The sequence below is a fragment of the Mastomys coucha genome, unplaced genomic scaffold, assembly GCF_008632895.1.
Source record: "Mastomys coucha isolate ucsf_1 unplaced genomic scaffold, UCSF_Mcou_1 pScaffold18, whole genome shotgun sequence".
NCBI lineage: Eukaryota > Metazoa > Chordata > Mammalia > Rodentia > Muridae > Mastomys > Mastomys coucha.
Genome location: NW_022196900.1, coordinates 70,387,909 through 70,409,980, shown reverse-complemented (window position 1 = coordinate 70,409,980; position 22,072 = coordinate 70,387,909). Strand labels below are relative to the sequence as shown.

At 38.2% G+C, this 22,072-nt stretch overlaps 1 protein-coding gene across 8 annotated transcripts in view; it reads right to left on the bottom strand.

The window, feature by feature from the left end:
• The window catches only part of LOC116096412 (BEN domain-containing protein 5), a 1,197,642-nt gene that overhangs the window by 521,473 nt on the left and 654,097 nt on the right, over positions 1–22,072 (bottom strand). For all 8 annotated transcript variants that reach the window (XR_004120993.1, XR_004120994.1, XM_031378205.1 and 5 more), the window contains exon 5: positions 20,488–20,704. Coding sequence is in view for 6 of the 8 variants with exons in the window: in XM_031378205.1 (XP_031234065.1) it covers positions 20,488–20,704 (217 nt within the window). In the remaining 2 variants the exon portion in view is untranslated. The remainder of the gene's footprint in view (positions 1–20,487; positions 20,705–22,072) is intronic.

Below are 22,072 nucleotides of genomic sequence, written 5' to 3'. Positions count from 1 at the left end.
TGTGTGTGTGTGTGTGTGTGTTTGTGCATGTCTGAGAGATGAGACTTTTTTTAGAAAGACAGGTAGAAACAAAGATGCATAGGTAGACAGAGACATGAGAGAAAGAATACATATTTTCATGTGCAAGATAACTAACATAAGAAATGCAGTTCTTGAAAGATTGAGGGAGAAAGTGAGAGAAAGAGAGGGGTGAGACAGAGACAGAGACAGAGAAACAAAGACAGAGACACAGAGAGAGACAGAGATCACCCTGAGACATATACACCCTGACCACCTCCAGCCCCCAGAGTCAGAAATAGAGAGAGACAGAGAGTTATTCCAAATTTACTTAGTGGATGATTCAAACTCTTAACTCTAGAAAACAGGCTTATTCCTAGAGGAGAATTCTTAAATCTCTAGTATTGACATGTTTTCCAGGATCAGGAACCATCTGACCTCTACCTTAAGTTCAGCCACTCCATGTGATCTTTCCAGTGTGGACACTGTCCTCCATTCCAATATATGTATTTTAGTAAACAGTCCAGGTGTCTTTTGGCTGAGTTGGAGAAAGAACATATGGCAACAAAGAATCAAGAAGGTGATTTTTGTAGCTGAAATGCTTTGTAAACATGATTTCCTTTTGGTATCTTGGGAGTATCCAAGAAACTCTTGCAGAATGTGGCTGTAAGGAGCCTGTTCTCTCCTTTACTGTCCTGTGTCCATTGCAGAGCACTTAGCAACATTGGACGATGCTCAGGAATTCTAATGAGAAGCCGGTCACTGTAGAAGCAAAGCTTTTGTAAAGGGTACTGAGGGTCTTTATGACCCAGAGAACAATAGCAAAACAAACTCTCTTGGAGGAGCCCTTTTTATTCTACGAAGTTGAAAGGAAAGTGGCTTTGTAAAACCAGCCAATCCTCTAATTTCAAAAGGTCACAGACTTCATGTCTCCTGCCAAAGAAGGTATTTCTGAGTTTCCTCCATGCCCTATTTATAACACATGTTGTTCTCCCTCTCTTTGTTCTGTTTCCACTTGCTATTTCCTACTCCCATATACAAGGGGGAAGTTCTAGTAAATGTACCAATTGCTTCCAGTGGGAAGTAGCACAGAGTGCTACACTGAGAGCCAAGAAACAGGGTCCTGCTATGTTCTAAGCTAGAGGCTCAGAGTAACTCACTTCCTCTTTCTGACCCTCTTTCACAATTTAGAGCTAAACGGTTACCAAATCTCTCATTATTTAAAACATTGATTACTTTATTATCCTTGGAGATTTGACTTAAGCACTGCTTTCTCTGTGAACCACCTCTGAGTGTCTTGTCCATCCTACATCATCATCTTTTATAATTTATTGAGTTTTTATTGCTCTAACACATTTGGACAATATTAAATGTTAGAAGTCTTGTCTTTGTCTAATATTTGAGATCCTTGAGAACATGGTTTTCTTTATTTTATGCCATTCCATTTTTCTCTATCTTTATGCACATAGAACAAAGCTAAACTGAGCTAAAAAGTGGAGTGAGATGAAATTCTTCTGCAAGGGCCAGTCTATTTTGAAAAGGTAGCATGCAACCCATTCTTGACTCACAGCAGGTTGGTGAGAGTCCACTTATTCTTTAATTTTTATTGTTACATATTATATTCATACACACACACATGTGCACACACACACACAAACATACAACCTAAATGCTCTCTTTAGTGTTTCTCATTATTCATACTATGTGTATGTTTAGGGCTGACCACTTGGGATTACCAAAAAATTATTCTTCACTTTTTCTTTTTTAAGGAAAAAAGCCACTGACAATGTTCGGTGAAATGCCCAATATCAAAATTGAGGAAAAAGACAAATAAACAAAAGCTCCCAAACTGTCAGCTTGAAGTGAGTTTTCATCTTATCTCTATCCTGTGACCTTGAGTGGAGCATACCTGCCTCCCAGCCTCAGTCTCCTGGTGGGCACTAGCACATCCCCATGGGGCTGCTATGAAAATTTCACAGGTGTCTAGGAATGAGACTCCAAGGCAAGGGCCTGGCTTGTGACACACTCAGCAACTTTTCACTCTTCTCATGTTATTGATGCTGCATCCCCCAGCATCTGACAAGTCTTGCCACCTCCTTTGCTCACAGATCTAAATCCATCGTGGGCATGCCTGTGACAGCCTGTGCCCTTAGCAAGCGGGTGGGGTTGCCCAGAGACAGTGGGGGCCTAATGGAGGGAGGCAGTCCTGTCAAAATTGCTTGGGGTTACTCATCCTACCTTCAGGGTTTCTGGCAGGATGTTTTGATAAAATAAATCTATTTTAAGTGACTGTAATGAAATACTAACCAGTTTCTGAAGGGCTTTTAAGATGTTTTTAAGAAGTTTTAGATCAAAGGCCCTGAGAAGGCAGGCTTTGTGAATTAAATATTTAGTACTGATTCAGTCACTTGAGAGCTCAGGCATCTTGACATTGCAAGAGGGAGAAAGCATATTCTAGTTGGGGACAGACTCATGTTAAAGACACAGGTGACAGGACTCAGCATCAAGAGGCCTATCTTTTGACTGCAATGTCAGAGGACTTGACCTTCAAGGCTGTCCATCTAAAGATTCAGGATCTGAGAGAATTATTCATGACACACAGTGGCGGAGCAAACAGGCTGCTTCTGAATCCTGACAGCAGCAATCTGCCTCCTGGCTGCCAATGGCAGTCTCAGTGCCTGTCATTCTGTACACTGCCGCTTGGAACCCACCAAGTGCCTCAAACCTGCCATGTGCTCTGTGGTCCATATGACAGACACTGTCCTAAGACCACATATTCCTTTACAGAGTCTAGGCACACAAAGCTTAATGAGAAAAAGAGCCTTGTGAAGCCCATATTTGTGAGTAGCAAGGCTTAGGATGGTGTCAAGAGCTATGGCCTCATAGTTCCAAAGTTTTTGAAATACATTTTATATCCCTTTGATGACAAATAGCCATCCCAGGTTTGGACATAGGAAGAAAGGGAAAAACTCAGTATTGGCTATAAAGTAGTAGATTTTAATCTATATGTGGCCATAGACACCTTGAGAACCTGATAGTAGCTGACACTCTTCCCAGCAAAGTGATCACACTTGCTTACCACACACTGCCTCTGACATCTAGTACTAGAGCCATCCCTTTAAACACAGTTTTGAATCTCAGATAGGAAAACCTTGTTTTGTATCATGGTAAGAAATAGTCTGCCCAGGACTTGTAATCTCTTGGATGATTTTTAGTAGTGTTATAGCAGTGAATGTCTAAGACTTGGTGTTTAATGATCCCAAGTTGTATCGATAGTCAACAACTACCTAATACTAAAAAAAAAAAAAAAAAAAAAAAAAAAAAAAAAAAAAAAAAATCACAACATTTTGAAGCTCAGATTCCCATTTTTATTGCAGAATATTATTGAGAGTTTAAGTGGGATGATGCACGTAAACCACTTGGCACTCTTTGGATATGCCCATTGAATGTAAGGTTCTCTTCACATTTTCCTGACCTCCAGGAAGCCAGAAGAACTCTAATAGATTTCTTTAGCATCCAGCCTCTCATTGATATTTTTTCATTTTAGAAACTTTATTAAATTACACTTAGCATAAATGTTTCTATCAGTGTCACTGGTCACATTCACAGGGTCATGTAATCAACACTATTCTGTTGAAGAATATTGCCCTTTTTTCAAGCAGTAAACCCTAACCACATTCAACACTTTCCTTATTCTCCCTGGTCTCACACCTGGGCCAATGTTTTATTTGTCCATTTATTATTATAATATTGCAGATGTTTACACTTTCTAAAAATTATTACTCATGCTTCTAAGAACATTCATGCACAGGCTTTTCATGTCCATTTTCCATGGCTCTACATTCATTATTAGGACTACAGAGCCACATGGGAATCCTTTGTAACTTACTGTGGAACCATGGACAACTTCTCTAAGGACTGGCACATTTCATGTTTCTTCCCAATCTTCCCACCTGCATTCTGTCTATAACCAGATATATCAGAAGTGTTGGTAATGCTTATGGCCCCAACACACAGATGTAACTAGACAGCACATCTAAGAAAAAATCAAAAACAAATTAACCTTTAGACCATTTCTTTCATTTTTCCTACATCTTTTTCTGTCTGTCTCTGTTTCTTTCTCTGTCTCTCTCCCTCCCTTCTACCGTCCCTCCCTGAGCTCCTTACTTGTGTACCTATAAAACCTTGTCAATATGCCTCTAAACCACAACAATGACCAGCATGGAAATAGCTCCTTAATGGTGCAATAGTGGCACTCATATCTTGGCAATTACCAACAGCTATTTAATTTCACTTAAGGTCTACTCAACAGGAGGCAAAATATGCCTCATACTGGGAACTTAATAGATTACGTTGAGGCTAGTGGGGTCATGGATCTTAGAGGTGAGCCTTATACCTCCACTTGACAAAATTAGCATAATCCTTGACTGCATTCTAAATACTTAGCTGTATACCCACAGATATGTGTGACTGTTACCACTCATCAAAGAAGCCTTTCTGTGTAACATACAGGGTGCACTATAAACAACCATAGCTAGTCAAAATGCAAAGAGTGATTGTGGAATTCGTAGACCTAATTGAAATATCTATAACACTGCTCCTGTAACTAAGACTAAGGGAGTACTGTGAAAATGTGGCCACAAAGATTTTAAGAGCCAGAAAAGCAGAAAATCTGGTGTGATGTTGTATCTCATAGAAATGACAGGGAAGCTTCTTATGATATCTCAACAATATGGTGGCCAAAACATGACCTATATAAGGAAAATACCAATAGACATGCTAACACAGAAAGGGAAATCTCATGGAGGTTCCAGTTTCAGACCAAGAACTACAGCTAAGTAAGAATGTAGAGAGTGGGAGAATTAGTCTTTCCCAGGGATAAGTCTCTTAATTGGCTATGCAATACCAAATGGTCAGCCCTAAAATCACATGCGTGTGTGTGTGTGTGTGTGTGTGTGTGTGCGCGCGCGCAACTCTAAATAAACCGAGCAAATTGTCTTGATATGTTCATATGTATGTGACTATATATGTGTATACACACACACACACATACACACATATACATGTATACACACACACATAGCAATAACAAGCAAAGAAAGGTATTAATTTAGGAAGGAACATACTGAAACATAAGAAAGACTAGTGGGAAGGAGGGAAGGAGGGAGACAGTGTGGTTGTATAGCCTGTCAATAATGACTCCATTTCTGGCTCATAAAAAAGAAGAGTGGGATGCACAAGTTGACCCTACTGGAGTAGGCTGCTATGATAACACTCAGTCTTCAGTGGTGGTGGGAATGTCTGTGCTTGCAGGATAACTAGGGAGAGCTTGGTAAATAAAACACAGTGATCATTCTTCTGACCACATTCAACTCCTCAGGCTGCATAGGGTGGCTTCTTAGAAGAAGAAGACTTCCTAGCCCTAAGCATAGGTCAGAAGAAATAAGCTTCATTTACTTAGAGACAACTGAGCAGTAGCCAGAGCTCACAATAAGGACCAACTCTAAAAGCACCTGGAGAACTGGTGTGCCTTTTCTCATATCATCATCTGTTACTTTATTGTCCAGTTCTACAACTATAGGGGGTAAGAGAAAATTCTGAAATAGAAGATGGCCTACAGCCTTGGTTCATGAAGCAAAGGTGCAAAAAAAAGTAGATAAAAATGTCTGAATCAAGCTTTTTGTCTAGGTTAATGGGAGGTTAATAATAAGATGATTTGGGTGGCAGAGAAGAAGGAGGGAGGGAGGGAAGAAGAGAGAGGGGGAAGGGAAGAAAGAGAAAGAGAGAGAGAGACAGAAAGACATAGAGAGAGAGAGACAGAGAGGGAGTATGTTAAAGTCAGAAAGAACTGGGTACAAATCAAATACTGGCTCTAGTTATTTAAAGACATGAGTTTAAAGAAGGTATTTAGCCTGAACACCATTTAAACAGAAAATAAATTAGAATCCAGTCAGGCTGGCATCTTGGTTTCAGAGACTTTAACTCTATAGAATGGCAAGAAATTAGTTTATATACTTTATAAATCACATAGATATGATATTTCATCATAGCAATAAAAGAGAAAAGGGTATACGGTTTGACTAAAATGTGTCTCTATTTCAGTGAAAAGCAGGAGAGGCCCAGGCATTAACTAAGGTTGTGCTCCTTGGGCTCATACACCTATGTTCTCAGCTCTTGTCTTTTTCAGCTAGAAAGTTACTGCTAGAACACTCATCTTGCAGTCCCTGACCCAGTCTAAACTTAATGACTTCTGCTGTCTGTAGCTTAGGGATCATGAATGGGAGACAGTGCTGAAAACTCTCAGCCATCTGTCTCCCTGTCACCCTTATGGAATGGCAGCTTGGACAAACAATATCAAGACTGGGTAATGTTCTTCTGACCTAATTAGACAAAGGAAACTTTAAAACATGTATGAATATTGCTGAATGGAAATCAGGAGCCTGATTCAATGCTTATGGTGCATATTAATATTTTGTTACTATCCTCTTTAATATATGAAAGACATTGGAAACCTCTTCTCTTGCTAACAAAACAATTATGTTTTAATGTAATGGTATGGTAAATAAGCCAGAAAATGTAATGATATTGGAGGATGGAGTTAAATAATTTAGAAAAGGATAGTCTAGCATGTAATAAATTAATCTGACCCAAGACACAAGGAGTAGGAAGTATATGTTTCAGTTTCTGAAATGATGTGTATTTGCAAAGACAAACAATGAATCTGAGTGTCCCAGTTTCTCTTTGGAAGGGAGATATGAACTGCTGTCTATTTGGCTCTTTGGTTAGTGAAGTGAGGGCACTTAAATCCAGGATTGTTAACAGCTGGTGATCAGCAGGACTTTGTGCTCATGCCTTGATAGATTTTAGGATGCCTTTCTCAGTCTTTACCTTCCTCTTCAGTTCCCATCACTTCAGGAGCTTAGTTCTCCTGAAAGATAAGCAAGACTAAATGGAAAAAATCTATTGAATAATATTCTAAATATAACTCTGAGAAATACACACATATAATTTATATGCTATCATTCCTTTCTACATTTATGGAGTGCTAGCACTGTATTAGATACTTTTTAAATTATTCATTTAATTTTGCTAGTAAGTGATTCTATAATATAAATGAGTAACTATAACTATAGATCAAGTATATTTATGAATCTCTCTGGGGACACAGGGTAAATTCCAGTACAATAAGTACTAAAAATCTAGTACCCCTTAAATAAACCCTAGTCCATTAAAAGTGTTATCCCATGAACTGGAGAATCTAATCTAGGCTGATGGGAGATCTGCATCAATAGGAAGAATGATCTTGGCTATTCTTGATCTTGTTTTAAGAATAGAGAAGGACTTTAGGCTACCTTGGGACAAGATTGGAAGGCTGGGATATTCTGGTTAGAAACCTAGAAAACCCATTAAATCATGAAAGAACTTAACTACAGAATCCAGGATGACACTTAGATCAGGCCAGGGCCAGCAATTAGTAGAACAAACTATTGCTGTGGATACCCTCAAGGTCCTGGAGTCAAAAGACTGGAGATATAATAGTTGTATCTAGCTGACCTTTTGTTACAGTGATAAAACACTAGTCAACCCCAAATTGTGAAGGGCCCATTCCATGCTACTTGTTCAGGTGAGAGTCTTTTGCTGAAGACAGTCAGGAAAAAAATTTAAGGAGGCAACCTACCACCAGGAACTGAAGCAGAGGCCACTGAGGAAAACTGCTAACTGCCTTGCTCTTTCCTCCTGGCTTGCTTCACATACCCCAGGACTGGTATCCCAGGCACAGTGGGCTGCGCCCTTCTGCATCAATCACCAGCCAAGAAAAAGCCCCACATTTGTGGCCCTCAGATAGAAACAGAGCTTGTACACAATACAAAAAGGAAAACTGATAAATTGGATTTCAAAATTTAAAACTTAAAATGTTATATTCACTAGGAGATTTGGCTAACATAATACATTAAAAGGCATGAAATACTTGTCCAACATATATATGGTCAGAGACTTGCATCTATGCAATATTAAGGGATCTCAATGTTTAATTATACAGTAATTTAGGTTTTCCAATTGATACTTCTGGAAGAACATTTTTAATGAAAAAATAAAATGATTTTAATGAATGATATTTATTTTATAAAGATTATGACTGGAAAAAGAAAACAACACATTTTTAGGGAAATATATATTAAAAACACATTGAGAAATGACCAAATAAAAAGACTAAAATGAGCAGGGCAGTGGTAGAGCATGCCTTTAATCCCAGCACTTGGGAGGCAGAGGCAGGCAGATTTCTGAGTTCAAGGCCAGCCTGGTCTATAGAATGAGTTCCAGGACAGCCAGTGATACACAGAGAAACCCTGTCTCAAAACAAACAAACAAACAAACAAACAAAAACGACTAAAATGGCTAGAGTAATATATAGATAATCCCAAGTGCTGGGAAAATATCTATACCTACCTACAGTGCTTATAAGACTATGAAATGGCATAGCTACATGTCTTTTTTTTTAACTTGAACCTAAAGTGAACAGTGATTGCATTTTATATATCTCCCTGTGGTGGTTAATCTCAGTTAAAAACTCGATGAAATATAGTCTTGTGGGCCACATCTGTTGGGGCATTGTCTTGATTATGTTAATACAGATGGAAAGACTTGACCACTGAGGGTAGCACCATTCCCTATCTGGGATTTTGAACCATATAAATGAAGAAGGGAACTGCTCCTGCATTCCACCGTTATCTGGTTATAGAGTTGATATGATAAATTCATACTCCAGCTGTCTTGGTGACCCCACCATGATGGTTATACTTTGCTTGGACTGGGAACCAAAATAAACCCTCTCCCTTAAGTTGCTCTTTGTCAGTGTATTTTATCACAGCAAGAGGAAAAGTAAGACATTACCTGAGAAAATATGTAATTGTAAGTGCACTTAAGATAGTTATAGAAATGTGAGTAGCATTACAACTCATAACAGTCCTAGAGTGAAGAATTTCTAAACCCTGACAACTGGAAACAATGCAACACAAGACTGATATGATAATCAATGGACTATTTAATGCTAATATAAATCCACTGATATGCTTCAACTTGTATGCAATGCTAAGAGAAATATTCAAAACATAAAGAGATTACTATATTATACCATTTATATGAAATATTAAGAAATAATGAATTTATTCTGCCTGTTCACAGCAGTAAAACCTTAACTAAGACAGAAGTTGATACCAGGGACTGGAGTATTGCTGTGATAGGCCTGACCATGCTTTTGTTTGGAAGAATGTGGATTTGAGGACTTTGGATTTGGAAAGCCATGGAATGCTTTAAGTGGGGCTTAATGGACCAACCTAGTAGGAATATGGAAGACAGTGGTGCTGAGTTTCATTTGAACTGTGTAGGGCTGTTGGCCCAAGAGGTGTCAGTGGAGAACTTTAATTTGTGACTGAGAGACTGTTTTTGCGATATTTTTGTGAAGAACATGGTTAGTTTTGCCATTGTCTGAAGAGACTGCATAAGGCTAAGGTAAAGAGATTTATTTATATTAATTGCATCACCAAAGAAAGTCTCAAAAAAGCCCAACAGAGACTTTGTTCTCTAGTTAAGTCTGATGAAGAACATTTTGAACAAATGTAGCAAGCTGAGAAAGGAAAAGTATACAAAATATATAGTTTGAGTATTAAAGGGACAGCAGGAAGTGAAATGGAGCTGAATGCAAGGATATTAAATTGAATTAAGGGAGTAGTGACCTTGAGGGAAGATTCCACTAAGCTAAATTTAGGTCCAGGACAGGTAGTACAAGCCTTTAATCCCAGGAGGCAAAAATAAGCAGATCTCTGAGTTCAAGGCCAGCCTAGAACAGAGGAAGTTCAAGGTAAAGAAAAACTTAAATCCAGGTTTGATGGACCACACCTTTAATCCCAGCATTTAACAGACAGGCATGAAGATTTCTGAGTTCAAGTCAGTCTATGGAGCAAGATCCAGGACAGCCAATCTTAGGCAGTGAAGGTGTTGGAAAAAAGGAAGCTAGTGATAATATAATAAAACAAGGGGGGCAATGTTCCAGCTCCTGAAAGCAGAACTCAGCAGCTTCTGCCATGTGGCTCTGGCTTTAAAGTCCAGAATAGAAGGGACTACTGGCACAATTGATGCTGTTTAGCTGGAGATAAGAAAGTAGTGGTGATTAAGAAGAGACCAGCATCACTGAGGTAAAATCTTCTGGGAAGTGTTTTCTGAGAGCACAAAGAAGCTGTGTTCTAGAGATAGACAAGGTTGTACTGCCATACCCACTCCAGTGGGGTCTGCATGACAAGTCCAAAAGCTTGGCCACAGTTCTGAGGCAAAAGTTTCAAGGACCAGTTGGTCCTTGGCATCCCATAATGTGGACATGGTCCAGATTTGTCCTTGTGATAGTCGATGGAGGGTTTTGCATGCTTTCTTTCAGTATTGTTCTGTTACAGGTATAGAGGTGCCTCCAAGGAATGATTTGACAAATAGCCAAGTTAGATTGGACGTTGTTTCCTGGCCTCCACCAGTGTTCCAATCAATCCTAGTCAATCCTGAGCTGACCCTGGGCTTGGAATTTCATAAAGAATGTTACTTATTCAGATGAATTGCCTCCAGTGTTGAAAGAGAGAGATGGTGAAAGAAAGCAGGCATTACAGCTTACTAGATAAGAGTTAATATCAGGGCAAGTTCAACAAAGTAAACTTAGAATTCTCATTACAGTCATGTATGGCAGACTACATTACTTAATAGAAGAAAGTTGGTGGGCTCCTCTGGTAAATGGAGTCCCCCCACAAATACTTAGAACAACAGCTGAGTCACTCCCATATACAGGAATTTACAATGGTCTAAGAAGGAACTAGAGTACTTTAGATAAGGCTGACTTTATTTCAGTTGTAACCACTGCCTAGTTCCTGCCAATTTTCATGTATGGATTTTGTTTTGTTTAAAGAATCATTATGTATCAGATGACCTTGATGTACCTTGGCTGTTGTTTTACCTAACTTCCTTTTTTCTTCTGTAATGACCATAAAAGTCTGATGCTTACTTTGAGAAATTACACTCAGATTCATCACTCTCTTGTGTTCATGTCTGCTTGCCACTCGCTGACTCCTTGCCCACCTGCGTACTGGAACCCTGATTCTCCCCGAGTTGAGGGACCCCGACTGGGTTGGCCTGCGGCATTGTACCTCATGCTGCAGTTGTACTTGGTAATGTATAAGAATAACCCATGTGGTTTTGAAAGCATGAAAGCATCATGAAGAACATCTGAGTGTTGGCATTATGAAAGGCCATGGAAGGCCCCTGGTGAAAGTGCAGCCTCAGTTGTAGTTGACAGTCCAGGCCTGAAGGGGTCATGCAAAGGAGTTGAGGCCTAGCACAATGAAGAGAGCCTAGTTGCAGAGGAAGACCCAGCATGTTGAAGATGCTAAGAATGACCATGGGATGACCAGCAAGGACAGCAGTGGCAGTGGAGTGGATCGACCTGAACTAAGAGTGCTACAGAGGGCAGAACTGGAGAAGTGACACCAGCCCTTTGGAGGAGCACAGAAGATCGTGTGTGGATTTTAGACACTGGAACAAGAAGCTGTGAAGCTGAAGTTGACTTGGGGACCCCAGAATGTTAATGATGCCAGAGCCACAGGATGCCTGCCATGGAAAGCTGCTAACAGGAAGCAGAACCAGCCCAGGAGAAAGAACTTTGTTGTAGTCAATAAAGATAAAAAAGGAGGATCCACAACCCTCTGCGCACCTTTCCAGGAAGCAGAGAGCTTCTCTCTAGGAAGTGTTCTAACCCTGGATCACAGGTGGAACCAGCTGGGAGGCACAGGCCACAGAAGCTGCAGGCTTCATTCATCCATCTGCACCCAGGAGGGACAGCTGATCTGCAGCCTTTTGCACACGGGTCCTACCAGGATAGAGCTGATCTCCCAGAAGTGCTGACACAGGCTTACAGACACAGCCAGACACAGCAAGAACATCTAACACCAGAGATTAACAGATGGCTCAAAGCAAACGCAAGAATCTTACCAACAGAAACCAAGAATACTTGGCATCATCAGAAACTAGTACTTCTACCACAGCAAGTCCTGGATACCTCAACACACTGGAAAAGCAAGGTTTGGATCTAAAATCATATCTCATGATGGTGATAGAGGAATTTAAGATGGACATAAATAACTCCCTTAAAGACATACAGGAGAACACAGGTAAAGAGGTACAAGCCCTTAAAGAGGAAACACAAAAATCCCTTAAAGAATTACAGAAAAGCACAACCAAACAATGTGAAGAAATTGAACAAAACAATCCAGGACCTAAAAATGGAAGTAGAAACAGTTAAGAAATCACAAAGAGAGACAACTCTGGAGATAGAAAAGCTTAGAAAGAAGTCGGGAGCCATAGATGCAAGCATCACCAACAGAATACAAGGGATAGAAGAGAGAATCTCAGGTGCAGAAAATGCCATAGAAAACATTAACACAATAGTCAAAGAAAATGCAAAATGCAAAAAGCTCCTAACCCAAAATATCCAGAAACTCCAGGACATAATGGGTAGACCAAACCTAAGGATAATAGTTATAGAAGAGAGTGAAGACTTCTAACTTAATGGGCCAGTAAATATCTTCAACAAAATTACATAAGAAAACTTCCTGAACCTAAAAATAGAGATGCTCATGAACATACAAGAAGTCTACAGAACTCCAAATAGTTTGGACCAGAAAAGAAATTCCTCCTGCCACATAATAGTCAAAACACAAAATGCACAAAACAAAGAAAGACTATTAAAAGCAGTGAAGGAAAAAGGTCAAGTAACATATAAAGGCAGACCTATCAGAATTACACCAGACTTCTCACAGAGACTATGAAAGCCAGAAGATCCTGGGCTGATGTCATACAGACCCTAAGAGAACACAAATGCCAGCCCAGGCTACTATAACCAGCAAAACTCTCAATTACCATAGATGAATAAAACAAAGTATTGCATGACAAAACAAAATTTATACAGTATCTTTCTACAAATCTAGCCCTTCAAAGGATAATAAATGGAAAACTCCAACACAAGGAGGGAAACTACATCCTAGAAAAAGCAAGAAAGTAATCTTTCAACAAAACTAAAAGAAGTTAGCCACATGATAGAATTCCAACTCTAACAACAAAAATAACAGGAAGCAACAATTACTTTTCCTTAATATCTATTAGTATCGAAGGACTCAATTACCAACAAAAAGACTTAGGCTATCAGACTGGGTATATAAACAGGACCCAACTTTTGTTGCATTTAGGAAACTCACTTCACTGACAAAGACAGACACTATCTCAGAATAAAAGGCTAGAAAACAATTTTAAAAGCCAATGGTCCCAAAAAAGATATTGTAGGTATTGAAGGGGGGCTCTCTGGGAGGAGTGGGGGTACAAAAGGGAAACAAGAATGTGATTTAATTCTATCTACTTAAAATATGTTTTTAAATGTTAACAAAAAAAGAACCCATGAAGCAATATCATTGGAATGTTTTGCCTTGGGGAATGGCTAATAGCCCTACATTATGAAAAAAAAAAAACATGTCTTCTTCAATACAAGAAGTTAGAACTTTCATTCCTTCAGTGTATATTATTCATTATATACCCATATAAGTTTATTAGCTGATCTCGCTGAAGGAGTTCTATTACAAGTCTTTGCTCTTATATCAGGAACTTTAAAACTTTGAGGAGGGGGCTGGCGAGATGGCTCAGAGGGTAAGAGCACTGACTGCTATTCTGAAGGTCCTGAGTTCAAATCCCAGCAACCACATGGTGGCTCACAACCACCTGTAATGAGATCTGATGCCTTCTTCTGGTTCTTCTGAAGACAGCTAGAATGTATGTATATATACTAATAAATAAACCTTTAAAAAAAAAAGGCCAATGGTCCCAAGAAAAAAACCTGGAGTACCCATTCTAATATAGAATAAAATTGACTTTCAACCTAAAGTGATCAAAAAAGATACACTAGCAATTTGACAGCATATCTGAAAGCTCTAGAGCAAAAAGAAGCAAATTCACTGAAGAGGAGTCCAAGGCAGGAAATAATCAAACTCAGGGTTGAAATCAACCAAATGGAAACAAAAAGAACTATACAAAGAATCAACCAAACCAGGAGCTGGTTCTTTGAGAAAATCAACAAAATAGATAAACCCTTAGCTACACTAACAAGAGGGCACAGAGACAGTACCTAAATTAACAAAATTGGAAATGAAAAGGGAGGCCTAACAACAGAAACCATGGAAATTCAAAAAATCATTAGATCCTACTATAAAAGATTATACTCAAAAAAAGGGAAAATCTGGATGAAATGGACAATTTTCTAGACAGATACCAGGTACCAAAGTTAAATCAAGATCAGATAAATGATCTAAACCATCCTATATCTGCTAACGAAATAGAAAGAGTCATTAATAGTCTCCTAACCAAAAAAAGCCCAGGACCAGATGAGTTTAGTGCAGAGTTTTATCAGACTTTCAAAGAAGACCTAATACTACTACTCCTCAAACTATTCCACAAAATAGAAACTGAAGGCACTCTACCCAATTTGTTCTATGAAGCCACAATTACTCTTATACCTAACCACACAAAGACCTAACGAAGAAAGAAAACTTCAGACCAATTTCCCTTATGAATATTGATGCAATAATTCTCAATAAAATTCTTGCAAACCGAATCCAAGAACACATTAAAACGATCATCCATAATGATCAAGTAGGCTTCATTCCAGGGATGCAGGGATGGTTCAATATATGGAAATCCATCAACATAATCAGCTATATAAACAAACTCAAAGAAAAAAACCATATGATCATTTCATTGGATGCTGAGAAAACATTTGTCAAAATCCAACACCCCTTCATGATAAAAGTCTTGGAAAGATCAGGAATTCAAGACCCATACCTAAGCATAGTAAAAGCAATATACAGCAAACCAGTGCCCAACATCAAACTAAATGCAGAGATACTTGAAGTAATCCCACTAAAATCAGGCACTAGACAAGGCTGCCCACTCTCTCCCTACCTATTCAATATTGTATATGAAGTCCTAGCCAGAACAATTAGACAACAAAAGGAGATCAAAGGGATACAAATTGGAAAGGAAGAAGACAAATTATCACTTTTTGCAGATGATATGATAGCATACTTAAGTGACTCCAAAAATTCCTCCAGAGAACATATAAACCTGATAAGCAACTACAGCAAAGTAGCTGTAAAAATTAATTCAAGCAAATCTGTGGCCTTCCTCTACACAAAGGATAAACAGGCTGAGAAAGAAATTAGAAACTATTTCCTTCACAATAGTCATAAATAATATGAGATACCTTGGTGTGACTCTAAGCAAGTAAAAGATTTGTTTGACAAGAACTTCAAGTCTTTGAAGAAGGAAATTGAAAATCTCAGAAGATGGAAATATCTCCCATGCTCATGGACTGGCAGGATTAATATAGTAAAATGACCATCTTTCCAAAAGCAATCTACAGATTCAATGCAATCCCTATCAAAATTCCAACTCAATTCTTCACAGACTTGGAAAGAGCAGTTTGCAAATTCTGGCACAACAAAAAACCTAGGATAGCAAACACTATTCTCAACAATAAAAGAACCTCTGGTGGAATCACCACCCCCGACATTAAGCGGTACTACAGAGCAATTGTGGTAAGAACTGCATGGTATTGGTACAGTGACAGGCAGATAGATCAATGGAATAGAATTGAAGACCCAGAAATGAACCCACACACCTATGCTCTCTTGATCTTTGATAAAGTAGCTAAAACCATGCAGTGGAAAAAAGACAGCATTTTCAACAAATGGTGCTGCCTCAACTGGTGGTTAGTATGTAGAAAAATGCAAACTGATCAACTCCTATCTCTTTATACAAAACTCAAGTCCAAGTGGATCAAGGACCTCCACCTAAAACCAGATACACTGAAACTAATAGAAAAGAAAGTGGGGAAGAGCCTAGAGCACATAGGCACAGGGGAAAATTTCCTGAACAGAACACTAATAGCTCACACTCTAAGATCAAGAATTGACTAATGGGACCTCATAAAATTACAAAGCTTCTATAAGGCAAAGGACACTGTTAATAGGACAAAACGGCAACCAAGAGATTGGGAAAAGATCTTTACCAATCCTATATCCAATAGAGAGCTAATATACAATATATACAAAGTACTCAAGAAGTTATTTTCCAGAGAATCAAATAACCCTATTAAAAAATGAGGTACAGAGCTAAACAAAGAATTCTCAACTGAGGAATACTAAATGGCTGAGACGCACCTAAAGAAATGTTCAACATCCTTAGTCATCAGGGAAATGCAAATTAAAACAATCCTGAGATTCCACCTCACACCAGTCAGAATGGCTCAGACCAAAAACTCAGGTGATAGCACATGCTGGTGAGGCTGTGGAGAAAGAGGAATACTCCTTCATTGCTGGTGGAATTGCAAGCTGGTATAACCACTCTGGAAATCAGCTGGAAGCAGACTTGGGACATCCTGTGGCAGAGAATTTAGCTGTCCCTCAATATCAATTATCCTTCATAACCAATTATTAGACAGAACATGGCTACTCAGAACAAAGACTTCATTTCACACCCTCGTTTTACTGAAATATAGGTAGGAATTCTACTGAATAACATGCCATATAGCTACATTTTTCTTTTTTTTTTTTTTTTTTTTTTTTTTTTTTTTTTTTTTTTTTTTTTTTTTTTATTTTAGATATTTTCTTTATTTACATGCAAATTTCTCCTTTCCCAGTTTCCCCTCCAAAAAACAAAAACACAAACCAAAAACAAACCCCTGTTGCCTCCCCCCTCCCCATGCCTGCCACCCCGCCCTCTCCCACTTTCTGGCCCTGGCATTCCCCTACACTGGGGCATAGAACCTTCACAGGGCCAAGGTCCTCTCCTGTATGCCATATAGCTACATTTTTCTTTAACTCATTCGTTTTATCCTCATGTCTAGAGCATAGATGCAATATGAAATTCCAATCTCTGATAATGAGGTTGAAGGTCACTTCCCATGGATGACAGAGATAGAAAGCTGTGAGAACATGGCTCCCTGAGGCTCTCAAAGAGCAGAGATACAGTAACTGCTGGAGACTGCTAACCTCAAGACTTACATGGAAAAAAATTAACTTCTAATGATCAAAATATATTGTATAAAATAATAAAAAAGAAAAAGAAACTAACTTCTACCTCGTTTAAGTTATTTTTGCTATTTTTTAGGTATTTATTATCAGAAGCTTAACTTATTTTATTGCCCCTCTTAATAATGGTCTGCTCTTTGCAACTCTTAGTAACACTCTTAAACATATACCTTTTTTATCTCTATTTTTTTTTAGTTTTATATATTTCTCCTCATTAATTAATTTATTCACTTTACAGCTTGATCCTAGCATTCTCCCTCCTCTGTTCCCAGTCCTACCTTCAAACCTCTCCCACAGTCCCCCCACCTCCCTTTCCTCAGAGAAATGGGTACTAACCCATCCTGGTATATAAACTCCCAGCGGGGTGCATCTTTTCCCACTGAGGCCAGGCAAGGCAGCCCAGCTATGGGAAAAGGATACAAAGCCAAGCAACAGAGTCAGAGACAGCTCCCCTCTGATTAAACATGTATCTCAATTTATTCTTTCATTAATGCAATCATTCATTCAATAGCCTGCTGGACAAATGAAAGAAATAAACAGATTCTTTTTTCTTGAGTGCATAAATATTAAAGGGAAGTTTTTTAAAAAATACTAATTCATATTTTGAAAAACATTTGTCTTAGACTTTCTCTAACAGTTCCACTTCAAATAATCCCAGTCTCTAGTAGTATATTGTTGATAAGATTACATGTGTTTAGTTTTTTCTTTTTCCTCTACACTCAGTCTCCACCTTTTTCCACTTTTAAGTTTTCCTGGAAAGGCTGATCTGTATGGGAGCACACCAATGGGCTTTCTTACCAATGGATGTGCCGCCTAATAGGAAGCCTTAATAGGATACAAAACAGAAGTAGGAGAATGAAGAGTATACACAGTCATACTATAAACAACACTATGACTAATGTTAGAAACACAGTGGTCCTGAAAGATTTTATCACCTACTATGTGAAATACGTTTTGGTTTGTGTAAGTATATTTTGTGAAGCTCTCACAAAATCATTTAAGATAGTATATCTCAGAATATATTCTTGTGACTAGGAAATCTATGATTATATTTATTGTCTTAGTTTATTTTCTGAAATAGTTTCTCAGGCTAATGTGTGCCTTAAATATGGACAATCTTCTTCTAAAAGTGGCCCACTAAATGACTCTATAGTTTGGTTCAGCAAACCAGTTTTTACTTTTGTGCTCTTTTTTTATTGGTCCTAGAAAACATCACTGTATTTCATGATTTCCTTATGTACTGTTTACATAGCATTTAAATAAAGTCTTTCTTAAAATATCCTAATTTGAGAATACCAATTGTTTCCTGTTAGCATGCTTATTAATATACCACCATCTGCCCCAATTATTAGCTTAAAACACAGGTCCCAGATACAAATGGAATCCACCAAAACCACTTTTGGGAAGAATGTTAGAACAAAGGGAAGATATTTGGTAGAATCTTAAGGAACAGAGAAGTTCAGAGAACATGAATCATCATGATCAAATTTTGCTCTCAAGCATTTATCACACACACATGCACACACACGCACACACACACACACACACACACGCACACACACACACACACACGCACACACACACACACCCTTCTATATTTTTCTGTTTTTTGAAAAACACATTAAGAAGTGAAATTTACAGGTAAAACCCACAGACACTAAACAAAGTATGTTTCAGCACATGACTTGCTAGGAGCTCCAGTTCCATTAGTGTATTTACCTTGAACCTTTGGTGACTGTTCAATATGTTTGCTTTAGGGTACAATATCGACTTACAAAATGAACGGTGAAATAAAATTTTCATTTGCCTGTTCCTTTTATCAATCAACAACATAAAGGAATACCATATATTTAATGAACAGAAAACCTCAAATTATGATTTTGACAGAAGAAAAAGAGGGGGGGGGGAAAGAAGAAAATAATGCAATCCCATTCTAAGATGCCCACATCCTAATTCCCAGAAGTTGGGGATATGTTTCTTTACATGACAACGGCAGCATACACGTATGATCTAGTTAAGTATCTCAAGAAGATGAGGTGGAATAGTTTGGTTAGCTCTGTTCAATCATAACAACCATTACAAGTGAAAGAGGGAGGCAAGTGAATGAGAACCAGTGAGACTCAGCCAACCTTGCTGGCTTCAAGATGGAAGGGAACCACAAACAAAGAAATATAAGCAGCTTCTTGGTAAGAAAATAGCATGACAATCAATGTGCCCTTTTATGGAGCCTCAAATGAAAAACATATCTGCCAATACCACCATGTTATTCCAGTGAGACCTACCTTAAACTTTCTATCTTCAGAATTATAAGACAATAATTTTTGGCTTAGACCACTGTACTGACTGGTTTTATGTGTCACCTTGATACAAGTTGGAGTCATCAAAGAGGAAGGAGCCTCAGTTGAGAAAATATGTCCATGAGATCCAACGGTAAGGCATTTTCTCAATTCATGATCAACTGGGGAAGGCACGCCATCCATGGCCTTGCACCTGGGTCCTGGGTTCTATAAGAAAGCAGGCTGAGCAAGCCATGGGAAACAAGCCCTCCATGGCCTCTATACCAGCTCCTGCCTCTAGGTTCTAGTCCTACTTGAGTTCATGCCCTGACTCCCTCTGGTGATAGAGTATAGATCTGTAAGTCTACGCCAAATAAACACTTTCCTTTCAACTTGCTTTTTGATTGTAGAATATCATCACAGCAATAGAAACCGTGACTAAGATAACCACTTGGTTTTTTACTTTAACAGTTAAAAACACATATGGAGCGGTTGATTAAAATCTCTAGACCTGGAACTTAAACCCATAGAATAAAAGAAAGTTTGGGAAGCGACCCAGGGCAGAGACAGCAAGCACATCTGGTCAGCATACCAGTGGCCAACCTATACTCAAAGTAAGCTGGATTCACTAAGAAACAAATTTATTCCCCATTGAGAGGTTTGCCACTATGAAACACTTTTATGCCTTTGTAGCACACTGTAAACAACTTTTCTCTCCGTTACTTTGGGATTATCCAGAACTTTTTAAAGAGAGCTGTTTCAGTTTCCTTCATATCTCAAATCTTATTCTCTTACTGTCTGGTGCCCTTGGAGCAATGAATCACACTTTCAGAAACAGTCACCAAAATAATCTTTATATGATTATTGCTAGGTATGTAATAATTACTTAGAGCTTATTTCTATTACTATTTTAAATTTGTGAATGCTCCAGCGCATATAGTCTACAGAACACCATTTTCATATATTTGTATTTTGCAAAACTCCATTGCCAAGTTCTCACTTTATGGTTGCATTTTTCAAAATGGGCACCCCAAGCAAGATGCAGGCCTTACCACACTCTGTCCAAGCTGTTCCCGGAAGAAGTAATCCATGTTTTTCTTTTGTAGGCTTTCGAGGTAATGCTGGAAGCGAGTATATGTGTAAGGATAGCAGTAAGCAAACTGGTAAATATCTTCTTCACGGTCGAAACAGAATGCAAAGGACATCACATAATTCTTCCTGTGGTCTGGGCAGCGATAGTAATAAACATTTTTTGGTGGTAGTCTTTGCCTAGAAGATACAAACAAAGACAGTAACTCAAGACTTACAAGGTAACAAATGGGAATGAATATCAAGGAAAATGTCAAGAAAAACAGAGCCATGGCAATGGGAGAATGATGAAACTCCATGGAGTCAAAAAACACATGGGAAAGGAAGCACTTTGTCAAACGCTGGTTCTCTCCTCTCAATAACTTGGAAAATGAAAAATTAACAAAGACAAACCAATGCTGTAGATTTATTTATCCCTATTTTGTGCATTTACTACATGCTTAGGCATTGTGTTAGGGTTGGGATATACAATAGTAAATATGAAAAGCAAAGTCTTGGTCTTCATGTAGTAATATTATAAAAGGAAAATTGCCAAAAAATTAAAAAATACACAATAAAAAAGGTCTGGTGGTTTGAATAAGAATATCCCCCGTAGGCTCATATATTTGAACGCTTGATTCCCTGTTGATAGAATCATTTGGGAAGAATTAGGATGGAGAGGGTTGTTGGAGAAGTTGTGCCATCGGGGATAGGATTTGAGGTTTCAAAAGCCAATGGCATTACTAGTTAGTTCTCTTTCTGCTTTGTGTCTATAGATCAAGTTGTAAGCTACCAGTTCTTCTTCTAGTTCCATGCCTGCCTGCCTGTTGCCATGCTTCCTGCCAAGATGGCCATGGACTCTAACTATATGGAACTCTGAGTCCTAAATTAAAAAATTTATTTTATAAGTTATCTTGCCCATGTTGTTTTGTCACAGAAATTGAAAAGTAACTGAGACAGATGGTAAAAAGTTCTTTAAGAAAAGTCAAGTTCGGGACATGGGACATCAATCAGTAGAAGTCTATTTTTCTTAGGAAGTCATGATTTGTTTTCTATTCTAAGATTAACCCACAGTTTTAAAAGTAAACTAATATGCACTGTGAATATTCAAGAGAAGGGAACAAAATATCCAACATTACATTAAATTATTAATAATATTTTGAACAGAGTACTATATAAGACAAATTTTTAATTTAATACTTTATCAAATATTAGGAGCTTTTATGTATGAATATAACATATATTGTGATCATTTTGAGATCATATATTTGGATATGCCTCTATTAGATGTATTAAATATTATAATAGTTGAATATATTAGAAAACAAATATCAAGCCATGGGAAGTATGATGGATGCAAACTTGAAGGTGCTTAAGAATAGCACAATATGGAAAATATCCAGCTCAAGCCAAACGTAATTGGAATATTCCTATAAAGTTCAGTGGAGCTTTCAGAAGATGCTGAGTATTGTGTTTAGATTCACCAAAGTTATACATTTGCTTCCTACTTCCAAAAGAATGAACATGAGGTAATAATCTTCATATACGACCTTCAATAAATTCCCTATA